General features: G+C 37.8%; 1 protein-coding gene across 4 annotated transcripts in view; it reads left to right on the forward strand.

Moving 5' to 3' along the window:
• The window catches only part of PMS1 (PMS1 homolog 1, mismatch repair system component), a 105,938-nt gene extending 93,739 nt beyond the window's left edge, over positions 1–12,199 (forward strand). Inside the window, exons 10-13 of one of the 4 annotated variants that reach the window (XM_043487549.1) lie at positions 1,565–2,047; positions 5,865–5,995; positions 10,848–11,008; positions 11,845–12,199. In XM_043487549.1, coding sequence (XP_043343484.1) covers positions 1,565–2,047; positions 5,865–5,995; positions 10,848–11,008; positions 11,845–12,009 — 940 coding nt within the window. In that variant the 3' untranslated portion in view covers positions 12,010–12,199. Of the gene's footprint in view, positions 1–1,564; positions 2,048–5,864; positions 5,996–10,847; positions 11,009–11,844 lie in introns of those variants that run through there. The other 3 variants (XR_006273106.1, XM_043487551.1, XM_043487550.1) reach the window with 3 other exon arrangements.
• The last annotated feature ends 1,472 nt before the right edge of the window (positions 12,200–13,671 follow it).

Consider the following 13,671-nt stretch of genomic DNA (forward strand, 5'->3'; position numbering starts at 1 on the left):
CCAGGGAAGCCCTGGTTGACCATGTGCAATTTACCCTGATTCATTGACCTAACATTCTAAATACCTATGCAGACTTTACAGCATCAGAGTTTACTTTCACCAACAGACACATCTACAGTGGAGCATCATTTCCACTTTGGTCCAGCCTCTTTATCCTTTCTGGAACTATTTCTTCCCTCTTTGCGCAGTAGCATATTAGACACCTGCTGACCTGGAGGGCTCATCATCCGGTGTTACGTCTTTTTGCCTTTTCATACTGTTCATGGGGTTCTCCGGGCAAGAAGTGGTTTGCAGTTCCCTTCTCCAGTGAACCATGTTTGTCAAAACTCTCTACCATGACTCATCTGTCAAAAATCTATTAAATATTTGTTTGAAATTCAAACATCTGTGTCATCTTGTGGAGAAGGCAACGGCAACCCACTCCAGTACTCTTGCCTGGAAAATCCCATGGACGGAGGAGCCTGAAGTCCATGGGGTTGCCAAGAGTCGGGCACAACTGAGCGACTTCACTTTCACTTTTCACTTCCATGCATTGGAGAAGGAAAGAGCAACCCACTCCAGTATTTTTGCCTGGAGAATCCCAGGGATGATGGAGCCTAGTAGGCTGCTGTCTGTGGGGTCGCACAGAGTTGGACACGACTAAAGCGACTTAGCAGCAGCAGCATGTCATCTTGAAGATTATTTCTACTGTTCATTTTTTCTCTTTCCCATAACTCACATTGTCCTGTTTTATTGCTTGAGTGTTATGTTTTGCTTGTATAATGGACATTTTTGAGGATATGTTGCAGAAACCCTGGGTTCTGTTATCTTCTGAAAAATACTGGGTTTTGTTCTGTCACACAGTTAAGTTACTGACAGGTCACCTGGAGCTTGGGAAGGCTTTGTTTTATACTTCTTTTAGGCAAAGACTTTAAATTTTACTGTTAGTCTTAGGGCAGCTTCCTTAGTTCTAGAATATAGTTGTGTGTTTTTTCCCTAAGAAGTAGCCCTTCTCCAATTTTAATTGAAAGCACAAACTGTTTTCCGAGTCATCTAATTATGTGAAACTTAAACTCCAAACTCTTCTTTCTTTTGCAGCAGGCAGCTATTGAAATCTCTGTTTAGTTCATTTAGGGTCTAGTGCTTACTTTCCTCTAGATTCTCACACATAGGATTTTCTGAGGTTTTCTCCCTCAATTTCCAGTTGTTTTCGAAGCAGGGGGTTCTGTGCTCTGATAACTCAGTCTATTATGAGTTCAGCTTTCTGACTGAGGTCTTGCTATTCTTCCATAATGCTGGGGACTGCATCTGGTTAAAAGTGGTATAAATGTGGATCTCTTCAAGGGTTGAATCCATTCCAAATTCTCTTGCTTTTCAGTACTCTTCAATGCCTGTATTAAATACTTGATTTCTTTATTTTGTTCACAGCTTATCATGGTTATATATGGGTGGGTTAGTGCAATATGAGCCCCTTTGCATTATTGTGCCTGGAATGCCACCTCTTTATTTTTTATAACATTTACTTCAGATGGTTAATATATTTCTCATTATGACTTTATTAGATCATTTTTATATCTATTCATAGATATGAAGAGAAAGCTACTAAAGACTTGGAAAGATACAATAAGCAAAGCCAGAGAGCCATTGAACAGGAGTCACAAGTATTAAAAGATGGCAAAAAAAGGATGAAACCCACCAGTGTTTGGCATTTGGCACAGAAGCACAAGTTGAAAACTTCGCTATCGAACCAGCCAAAACTTGATGAGCTCTTTCAGGCCCAAATTGAAAAAAAAAAGAACCAAAACATTAAAATAGTTCAGGTCTCCTTCTCTATGGAAAACTTAAAAAAGAATTTTGATACACAGAAGAAATTTGACTTAGAAGAAAAGGATGAATTTTGCTTGATCCACAATCTCAAGTTTCCTGATGCATGGCTAATTACATCCAAAACAGAGATAATGTTGTTAAATCCATACAGAGTGGAAGAAGCTCTGCTATTTAAAAGACTTCTTGAGAATCACAAACTTCCTGCAGAGCCACTGGAAAAACCAATTATATTAACAGAGAGGTATGGTGAAGTAATATTTTTTTTTACTCTTAAAAACATTTACTAATTGAAATTGAAGGTGAAAGGTTGGATTCCCTAGTATGGAAAAGTGATATTTATTTAAAGAAATTATATAATTTGATTTCTAATATTTAGTAGAATTAATTGCTTTTAAATAATTTTAGACTATTCTAGATAGTTTATTTCTGCACTTAATAAATAGTAAGCTCAGTCCCCCACCACCCGTACATTAGTAACTTCCCCAGGGTAATTCTGACATTGGATTGCCATGGCACTTCTTCATTGTGTAGTCTGTTTTAACATTTCAGACATATACCAACATAGAATTATACAGTAATTGCCTTTATCAATAGTTACCAAGATTTTCCCACATTTCCTCTGTCTGTCCTTGACATTTATATATGCACATGTATGTTTTTCCTTTTGTTAAAGAATTTAGAATGATTCCCACCTAAAAGAGTTTTCGGTGTATCGCTAAAGTGGCCATTTTCTTACTTAGCTACAATGCCTTTTTTCATACCCTGCTGCTGCTGCTGCTAAGTCGCTTCAGTCGTGTCTGACTGTGTGACCCCATAGATAGCAGCCCACCAGGCTCCCCCATCCCTGGGATTCTCCAGGCAAGAACACTGGAGTGGGTCGCCATTTCCTTCTCCAATGCATAAAGTGAAAAGTGAAAGTGAAGTCACTCAGTCATGTCCAACTCTTTGCAACCCCATGGCCTGCAGCCTACCAGGCTCCTCCATCCATGGGATTTTCCAGGCAGGAGTACTGGAGTGGGTCACCATTTCATACCCTACACAATACTAATTCATTGGAATTGTTTCTCATTGTCTCAAAATGTGTTTTTGTATTTTTTATATTAATTTACATCTAACCCAGGTCCAGCCATTGCATTTTGTTATATATTTTAAATCTTTTCTAATATCATACCATTAACTCATTGTGGATACTTAGTCACTTACTTGTTAGAATATCCCGTCTCTATTGGTCTGTCTTGTTTCCTTGTGGTGATGTTTAACTTGTTTTTCCCTCTCCCATTTTTAAATGGATATTAGTTCAGGAGGATTGAATAGATTTAGATTATACTTTCTGGTAAGACTGCTTAATAGGTGATGCTATGTGCTTCATATTCCATCACATCAAAAGGCACTCATCACTGGGTTCAGGCAAGCCTGGCGTGCTGCAGTCCATGGGGTCACAGAGTTGGAAACAACTGAGCGACTGAACTGAAATGAGCTACTGACAACCTGACATTCCACCTTCAAGTTCCCGGTTAACTTTTCTATAATGGTTTTATCCACTGATGATTATTGCCTGCACTAATATTATTATAGATTATAAAATGGGGTATTTCCTGTTCATATCCTACATGAGCAAATTGTTTTTTCTTAAATAGCTATTAACTAAAATACTAACATTTCACTTTTTTATACTTAAGATTTCTTTTTTTAGCCTTACATAGGTAGAAGTAGTTATGATAAAGGAGGTAACCTAAAATTTAAAAGATGTGAGTTTGTTTTGTAGGACAAAGTTCTGTATCAGAACGTACAGAAATAAATCAAAACTCATTTTAAAAATGTGTTCAGACCCTTGTGTTAGTACAGACACTTCCTCCAGAAAGAAAAACAGGGCTAGAAACAGAAAAACATTTGATAAAGCTGTCTTTGAGTATAAAATTTCAAATACATTCTAGCTCTTTTTAAGGGAAGAGAGAGAAAAGTACTGTCAAATTTTTTAACTGTTTTAATTAAACCTAAGGGTGTATTAATTTTTTAAAATTCTTCCTTTGACAAATTCCTAAGCCAGTTTAAAGAGAATACTGCAGTAGTAATCACAGTAACTAAAGTCCAATGTCTTTCACAGTATTCTCTTTAAACTGGCTTAGGAAATTGTGAAAGGAAGAATTTAAAAGAATTAATACACCCTTAGGTTTAATTAAAAGTTAAAAAATTTGACAGTACTTTTCTCTCTCTTCCCTTAAGAGCTAGAGTGTATTTGAAATTTTATACTTGATTGCTTTTCTAAATGATGTTTGTAAATTTTCATTTATATCAAAAATCTTTTTGTGCTTGTACGAATTACAGGTTTTTAAAAATATTTATGATTTCTGTTATAATACATTAAAACTATTAAAATACAGTACATAGATTAAAAATTACATTAAAATTATTATTTGGGTCCATACAACCTGAGAATAGTCTTTCATATTTGAATAGCAGCAAAACTTCATCCAAAATTGTTTTCCCCTTTCTTCTGAAATGTAACATCCCCATCATAATAAGTTTTTAAAAACTAAGTCATAAATAGGATAATTATGTGTTGGACTATTTTTGCATCAGATTTCTAATGCAGGTTGTATCGTTTATCTCTCAACAGAATAGAGATCTATAAAATACAAAGTAAGAGCTCAATAATAATCAGAAAAATGGCTAATATTTATTGCACTCTTACTGTATGATAGGAACTTCCCTAAGCTTTTTGCTTTCGTGATCTCACCTTCACAATAGCCTACTGAGAGGTATCCATATTCTGAAACAAGCACAGAGGCGTCAGGTACCTCACCAGGGTTCATACAGTCAGTATGTAAGCGGCGTGTGTGAGACTCCAGTCTTGACACAACTGTGGGTCCTGCCCCACTGCTTTCTGAACTGTGTCATCCCCACCTCCACTGCACCACTGCCGGCTCTCAGATCAATCTTCTGAATACTGGGCTGCACCAGACACAGCGCCTCTGCTCTATGGCCAGAGTTCTCCTCTCTGCGGTATCTGCTCTGTTCAGCCTTTCAGAGGTGATAAGCAAAGACATTATTCATTTACTTTTTCGAGGAGTTCAGGATTTTAATGAACAAGTAGCAGCTTATCATCCTGCACCAGATAGAATGTGGAACAGTGCCTTACACACCTACCATATGGTGGGTGTCAACAGACGTTATTGTGTATAACATGTTTTGAAGCACCCTGAGCAGGCCTAAAACCAATATGAAAGGTTAATTTCTGCCCTAGATAATCTTTCACCACCTCAAAATTTTGTTTAATGCTTTTACCACTCAGAACCATGTCATAGGCCACCTTTGGCAAACATATCATGCCTATAGTATACAGGAGGAATCTCTCCAAAGTCCTGAATTATTAAATTTTTAAGTTCCTGGGAGAAAAGGTTACATGCTTATCTTCTTCTTATTGAAGAAGCCTTGACTAACGACAGAATATTATGCAAGGTGGACTGCATCAATAACTTGACAGTATATTGTGTCTGTATAAATTAAGGTATAAAGTGGCATTATTTATAAATAAAGTTTTCATTTGTATTATATGGAAAGCACTTTTTAAATTTCACATTTAGTTTGTAAACTTGCAGAAGATAGAAACTGGCTTTTGTGTCTATTCTTCCTTTCTGTACTCTGTATGTGGTAGGTCTATGAAGTATTGAAGTAAAGTTGCTCAGTCGTGTCTGACTCTTTGCGACCCACCCCATGGACTGTAGCCTACCAGGCTTCTCCCATGGGATTTTCCAGGCAAGAGTACTGGAGTGGATTGCCATTTCCTTCTCCAGAGGATCTTCCCCACCCAAGAATCGAACCCAGGTCTCCCGCACTGTAGCCAGACGCTTTACCGTCTGAGCCACTAAGGAAGTCCTCTATGAAGTATTAAACAAATGTAAAAGCAGTAAAGTTTCTCACAGGGCTTCTTACACCGTTGTATTTTGGTTACTGATAATAGCACTTTTTAAAGGACCTTCAGATTAACTTTTTTCCATAAATTCTCTTATTTCACTTTAAATATTTAAGAAGTTAAAGGGCCATAATTTCTTTTTCAGTCTTTTTAATGGATCCCATTATTTAGAGATTTTACAGAAAATGACAGCAGGTGACCAGAGATACAGTGGACCAATTTACCTGTCCGATCCTCGTCTTACAGCAAATGGTTTCAAGATAAAATTGACACCAGGTATGATACTGTGGTTTACTATTTCCCGAGTCAGAAAAATAAATCTTGTTCCAAAAGTTACTTTTGGGTTTCACAGTTTACAGATATGATGGTATGGTTTTGTCTTACCAAAAGTATGTCAGCTGTATAAAAACCATGTATTTCCAAAAGGTCACTTCTGCCTGAAACAAGCAAGTTTGGCATATCTTTCAGTCCATTGCTTTATGTTTAGCATTTTCATAACTAACTAGCAACTATAATTTTTGCCATTCTTTGTCACAACATGCATACTGCCTGCTGTGTCTAACTAAATTATTAAATACTCCTTAGCTGATGAAGCAGAAATAAACATGTAGAATACTGGAATCAGCTAACAAAATTGGACATCTCTTTTTCTTTTCTAAAATGATTTACTTGTTTTCCCAATGAGGTGTCTAACATCAGCAGTCTTACTGTTTGGAGAGTGAATGATTTGCTTCCATGGCTTTGCTATCAGTTCAGTTCAGTCGCTGAGTCGTTGTCTGACTCTTTGCAGCCCCATGGACTGCAGTACGCCAGGGTTCCCCGTCCATCACCAACTCCTGGAGTTTACCACTCAAGCCCATGTCCATCAAGTCAGTGATGCCATCCAACCGTCTCATCCTCTGTCGTCCCCTTCTCTCCCTGCCTTCAGTCTTTCCCAGCATCAGGGTCTTTTTCAATGAGTCAGTTGTTCGCATCAGTTGGACAAAGTACGGGAGCTTCAGCTTCAGCATCAGTCCTTCCAGTAAATATTCAGGGTTGATTTCCTTTAGGATGGACTTATCTGATCTCCTTGCAGCCCAAGAGACTCTTCAAGAGTCTTCTCCAACACCACATTTCAAAAGCATCAATTCTGTGACGCTCAGCTTTATGGTTCCAGGCTTTGCTGTAAAGCCTGTTATAACACTGTTTGTTTACTGGAAATTCACCAGGTGAGGAGAAAAAGGAAAATTCATCTGGCTAGGAGACTTCAGTTTTCCTGGCTGGCCTCTTCTCTGTTCTTTCATAGTTTCCATACGTAACTGCCTCTGCCCTATCTACCCCTGCTTCCCAGGTGGCGCTAGTGGTAAGGAGCCCATCTGGAAATGCAGGCCAGTCTTGTCCTGTTACTTTGCCTTCTGTCTGGTATCAAAAGGCACAAAGGTTCCAGGACGAGTGATTCCACTGTCCCCTGGCCCACTCGCCCCCTAAACTTCCCATGCTCAAAGTGTAATTATTATGTGCATGACACTAGTCTGTAAGTATTACATGTATTAATTCATTTGATCTTTCTAAAGGCCTATGGTTCAGTTACTGTGCACATTTTTTACAGTTAGAAACATCAAGGCAGGAGAAATTTAGTTTGCTTAAGTATACAGAATTAATGATAGAACCAGAATATGAACCCAAGCAATCTGCCTTTAGGGAGGTGGGAGGGGGGTTCAGGATGGGGAACACATGTAAATCCATGGCTGATTCATGTCAATGTATGGCAAAAATCACTACAATATTGTAAAGTAATTAGCCTCCAACTAATAAAAAAAAATGGGAAAAGAAAAACCTAGCTCTTAATTTATGTTGATTTCCTATTAAAATTGATATATTTTCTTCATGAAGATCAGTTAGCATAGTACATGCCAGTGGTATGTGTTTAAATTTTCTCTTCTCTTCCCATTCTTCAGCGCCTCCTTTCTGATTTGAACTGACTTACACTCATTTTTTGGGGAAACAGTGGAAACAGTGTCAGACTTTGTTTTTTTGGGCTCCAAAGTCACTGCAGATGGTGAATGCAGCCATGAAGTTAAAAGACGCTTACTCCTTGGAAGGAAAGTTATGACCAACCTAGACAGCATATTAAAAAGCAGAGACATTACTTTGCCAACAAGGTCCGTCTAGTCAAGGCTATGGTTTTTCCAGTGGTCATGTATGGATGTGAGAGTTGGACTGTGAAGAAAGCTGAGCACCAAAGAATTGATGCTTTTGAACTGTGGTATTGGGGAAGACTGTTGAGAGTCCCTTGGACTGCAAGGAGATCGAACCAGTCCATCCTAAAGGAGATCAGTCCTGGGTGTTCATTGGAAGGACTGATGCTGAAGCTGAAACTCCAGTACTTTGGCCACCTCGTGCGAAAAGTTGACTCATTGGAAAAGACCCTGATGCTGGGAGGGATTGGGGGCAGGAGGAGAAGGGGACGACAGAGGATGAGATGGCTGGATGGCATCACTGACTCAATGGACATGAGTTTGAGTAAACTCCAGGAGTTGGTGATGGACAGGGAGGCCTGGCATGCTGCAATTCATGGGGTCGCAAAGAGTCGGACACGACTGAGTGACTGAACTGAACTGACCACTCATTTTTTAGGTCCTCCTAGAAATCTTTTTTCCTCAGGGCTTCTGACATTTAAAAATTTATTTGAAGTATGAATCAAGGAGTTTATGTATGTGTGTAGCAAGATATTTTTTTCTTAGTCTATTTTCCTAAATAACTTTGTGGTATTGGTGGCAAGTACTTTTTTTTTTCATGAAAAATGTTATCACAGCAGTTTTTGTTTAAGTTGGGATAATTAGCCTGTCTGTTTCAGGTACATGTTTGTTTTTGAGTTACCCAATAAGTTTCTATTTCAGGGGTGCATTCAGCTCTTAACTTGTAGATAGTTTTTAAGTCCTATAAATGTGGGGTACTTTGCATAGCACCAAAGATATAAAAATGAATAAGCTAGTCATCTGCAAGGTGACTTGATTTGGGTGGAATTTACTCAGATTATCATCAGCATTGTTTCTCTTCTCTGTAACAGATCAAGGTAAAAATATTCATGTTTCCTTTCTTCATTTTTTTTTAGCTGTTTTTTTCTTCATTATTTTTTGTCATTTTTTTTTTTCAAAGACTATTTCTCAGTCTTTTAGTGAGTTTTACTATATTGGACTAACTTTTGATCAGCAGTTTGCCAGTTGCCGGAAAACATCTTTACATAAAAGCACTTGAAAGAGAGGAAGAATACATAAGGCTTTAAGGAAAAAGATTCTTAATGTGACCTTAAAGAAATTTGATTGTTAATGAGAATAGCTTTTGTTCTGTATCAGTAAGAATTACCCATTTTGGGAACTGCAAGCTTGTCAGACCAGACCTTATTAAAATATTTTCAGAAAATTGGGAAGCATTTCACAGAATTTTATGAAAACTTCTTGAACATGATTCTAAATGTCTCTTTAAGTTTTTCTTATCTATATTCTGCAAACACAGAGATTAACATATTGTTCAATTTCCTCATTTGTTCCCATATACTTTATACCCGGGCTTCTCTGGTGACTTAAGATGGTAAAAGAATCCATGTGCAATACAGGAGACCTGGGTTCAATCCCTGGGTTGGGAAGATCCCCTGAAGGAGGGCATGGGAACCCACTCCAGTATTCTTGCCTGGAGAATCCCCATGGACAGAAGAGCCTGGTGGGTTACAGTCCATGGGGTTGTAAAAAGTCAGACACAACTGAGCGGCTAAGCACATAGCAGTTTTTACCCATATCCACAAAATTTTCCTGTATTCATGTAGTAAGTATTAGATGTTTCAGTCTAACCGTACTGCAAATAATATAGAACCAGCAATAATGAAAAGTCTCTTGACTGATAAATTTTACTATCTGTGTATATATAAAAAGATGTTTACTGGAATATTCTGCTACTTCCTCTTTGCCTATCTAATCCCTGTTTCAAGTCCCGTTTAAGTTGAGTTGGTTGCTCAGACTCTCCTTTTGTCTCCCTTTACTGAACTCTGTATTTTATCCCTGAACACTTGATTGTGTATCTTCTTATACTGTTCTCCAGCTGTTTCCTGGGAGGACCATTAGGATGCGCACTCTGTTTATTGTACCACCAGTGCATCTGCCATTCAGGTCAAGGAACTAGTCTGTAAATGGCAGGTTAGGAATGGGTTCATTGACATCTCAGGACCTGAAACTCTTCAGGCTACGTCACTCCTCTTTTAAAATTTTCCCTTTGATAAGCTTATCCAACATCGGACTATCTCTTTTTCTTTACCTATAGGTAACATCTTGTGGTCTGCAATTTTAAGAATACTGTTACACAGATAGAGCCAAAAAACCCAGATCTTTGCTATTTTCTAAAAATCAAAATGTGTTCTAAAGCTAAATTTGATGCTTGGGAATGCATGTTGTTAATGTTCTTTTACCCCATTATAGATCCACTGATGTTGCTAATTTTTAACCACTAAATTAGTTAAAGAAGTTCAAATAATAGATATGTCAGATTTAAACATTATTCTAAAAACTAAGCATTAGTGTTTCATTTCCTCACACTGCTAATATATTAATAAGTTACTACAGTGGTAATCATTCTGCAGCTTATGTGTATATTTATCAACACTTTGTGCACCTTAAACTTACACAATGTTATATGTCAAACATCTAAATAAAGCTGGAAAAAAAACTATATTTTTATAATAACTTGTAAGATAAACTAATCTTCAAAATAATTCAGGCTTTTAGATACTAATAGCAACAGTTGTTAAAACATTTAAGCCAGTTTTATTTTAATAAATATCATGGGACTCCATTTTCTCTCCAAAGTAAGAAATGTTCTAAACAAATGTAGGGAACAGAACAATAATATCTGAGATTAAATGATATAAAGTACATGTGGTTTCTTTGAGCACTTATGACTTAATGTGAATGTGAAATCCTATGGGAAATTATTATTTGTTCTTCAACTAGGAAACAAAACTTTTTCCGACAATATTAGATTCTAATGAATGTTTACCAAATATTTTAACAGTGATTTTGTTTTTCTTAGACATTTTCTGGAATACAGTTTAAACAAAATTTAACTATATGTGGTTTTATTTTTTATTTTTTTCTTTTAGGAGTTTCCATTGCTGAAAACTACTTGGAAATAGAAGGAATGGCTAATTGCCTTCCATTCTATGGAGTGATGGATTTAAAAGAAATCCTTAATGCTATATTAAACAAAAATGCAAAGGAAGTTTATGAATGTAGACCTCGCAAAGTGATAAGTTATTTAGAGGTATGTATTATTAGCTTATGTATATTGGCTAGATTTTAAGATACTTAACTCTTTCTTAATAGTAAATGATTTCGAAATCCTATAAGGTTTGTTATCTGTTTACAAGAGGAAAAGCTGCTTAAATGTCACCTGGAGGAAACTTTCCCTAACCATACTCTCTTTGTCACATTACTCAGTTTAATTTTGTGCAATTACTTGCTGATATTTTGTCTTTTTAAAAAAAATTTATTTATTTTTAATTGGAGGATAATTGCTTTACAGTGTTGTGTTGGTTTCTGCCATACATCAACATGAATGAGTCATAGGTATACATATACTCCCTCCCTCATGGGCCTCCCTCCCATTTCCCACCCCATTCCACCCCTCTAGCTTGTTTAGGTTATCTTTTTATCTTTCTGCTTCTCTGCACTAGAATGTCAGCTTCAGAAGAGCAAAGTGTTAGTTGCCCAGTCGTGCCCGATTCTTTGCGACCCCATGGACTACAGCCCCCCAGGCTCTTTTGTCCATGAAATTTTCCAGGCAAGGATACTGGAGTGGGTTGCCATTTCCTTCTCCAGGGGATCTTCCCAACCCAGGGATCGAACCCGGGTCTGCTGCACTGCAGGCAGATTCTTTACCGACTGAGCTACAAGGGAAGACCAGAAGAGCAAAGATGTTGCTTTTCTTGTTCTCTGCTGTATTTGTAGAACCTACAACAGTGACTAGCACATAATTGTTGTGTTGAGTGAGTGAATAATTAAAGAATATAATCAATCTTCAGTCTTCCTATTTGCCAGTAAAAACCTGTTTTCTGCTTCAGGTATGTGACAGTAAAACGTACGGCTTTCTCTCCACAGGGAGAAGCAGTACGTCTGTCTAGACAATTACCCATGTACTTATCAAAAGAGGACATCCGAGATATTATCTACAGAATGAAGCACCAGTTTAGAAATGAAATTAAAGGGTGTGTTCATGGTCGCCCATTTTTTCATCATTTAACCCATCTTCCAGAAGCTACATAATTATGTTTAAGAAAATTTGTTACTATTGAAGTCAATAGGATCATAAAATAATGAATCAGGTTTAAACTATCTGTGTACTATCATGTGTTAAATGGTTGTTTTGTAAATAAGGAATCACTGGCCTGTTTGTATATTGAAAAATTTTTTTAAACTATAAAAAATTAATAAACTAATATAGACTATTAATTCATTTTATTCTCAAGAACCAACCTTCATAATAACTATTGGTTATAAACTCTAAATTGAAAAATACTTAACTGTTCTTGTGTGGTTGATTGACTCAGTCCAGTGAGTCAGCTGTTCTCATCAAATGATTCCAGTACTTTGGTCATCTGATTCAAAGGACTGACTCATTGGAAAAGTCCCTGATGCTGGGAAAGATTGAGGGCAGGAGAAGAGGGCATCAGAGGAGGGGATGCTTGGATGCTGTCACCAATGCAGTGGACATGGACTGGGCAAACTTTGGGAGATGGTGAGGGACAGGGAGGCCTGGTGTGCTACAGTCCAAAGAGTCATGACTGGATGACTGAACAACAGCAACATGGACTAAATTTTATCCTCCACATTTTTCAGGTGAAGCCCTGACCCCAAGTGAGATGGCATTTGCAGATGAACCTTTTAAAGAGGCAGTTAGGTGTAGTGAGGGTGGGGCTGGGCACTCCTGGTGGGATTAGCGCCCTTATAAGAAGAGATACCACAGAGTTTGCTCATTCTCTGTTATCCTTTCACCAACAATCCCAACTCATATTCCAGCTGCTGGACAGAGAAAAAGTGGCCCTCTCTAATCCAGGAGTAGAGATCTTACCAGAAACCAGTCATGTCAGCACCTTGACTTAGACTTCTAGCCTCTAGAACTATAAGAAAATGCCTGTTGTGCTTTTTAAGTCCAGCCTATAGTATTTTGCTATGGCAGCCTGAACTAATACACGGGGTTCCATGCTCTGCAGGGAAAAATAAAACATTCACCTGGAGTATCTGACAGAAGTTATCAATCTTGTGTAAAGGAAAAGGGGAAAAGGAATGGGGTAGGGGAAAAGTAAGAAAATACAATTTAGAGAAACAAGATAAAACATAACTTCAAATCCTGTTATTTACCTCTATTTGGGGGTAACAGTTGACAAGTTGCTCTTTCTTATATGGAAATTGTTGGGCTGTGGGATCAAAATTTCTCAGAACATGGGAAGATACAGATTTTTAACAAAATTTAGATTTGAGTATTCATAATGCATGTGTTCTTTAAAAACCAGATCCCACAGTTCAGTTCAGTCACTCAGTCGTGTCTGACTCTATGACCGCATGGACTAGCACGCCAGGCCTCCCTGTCTATCACCAACTCCAGGAGTTTACTCATGTCCATTGAGTCCGTGATGCCATCCAACCATCTCATCTTTTGTTGTCCCCTTCTCCTCCTGCCTTCAGTCTTTCCCAGCATCAGGGTCTTTTCAAACGAGTCAGCTCTTCACATCAGGTGGCCAAAGTATTGGAGTTTCAACTTCAACATCAGTCCTTCCAATGAATATTCGGGACTGATTTCCTTTAGGATGGACTGGTTGGATCTCCTTGCAGTCCAAGGGACTCTCAACAGTCTTCTTCAGTACCACAGTTCAAAAGAATCAATTCTTTGGCACTCAGCTTTCTTTATAGTCCAACTCTCCCATCCAT

The sequence above is a fragment of the Cervus canadensis genome, chromosome 15 (genome assembly GCF_019320065.1).
Source record: "Cervus canadensis isolate Bull #8, Minnesota chromosome 15, ASM1932006v1, whole genome shotgun sequence".
Lineage (NCBI taxonomy): Eukaryota > Metazoa > Chordata > Mammalia > Artiodactyla > Cervidae > Cervus > Cervus canadensis.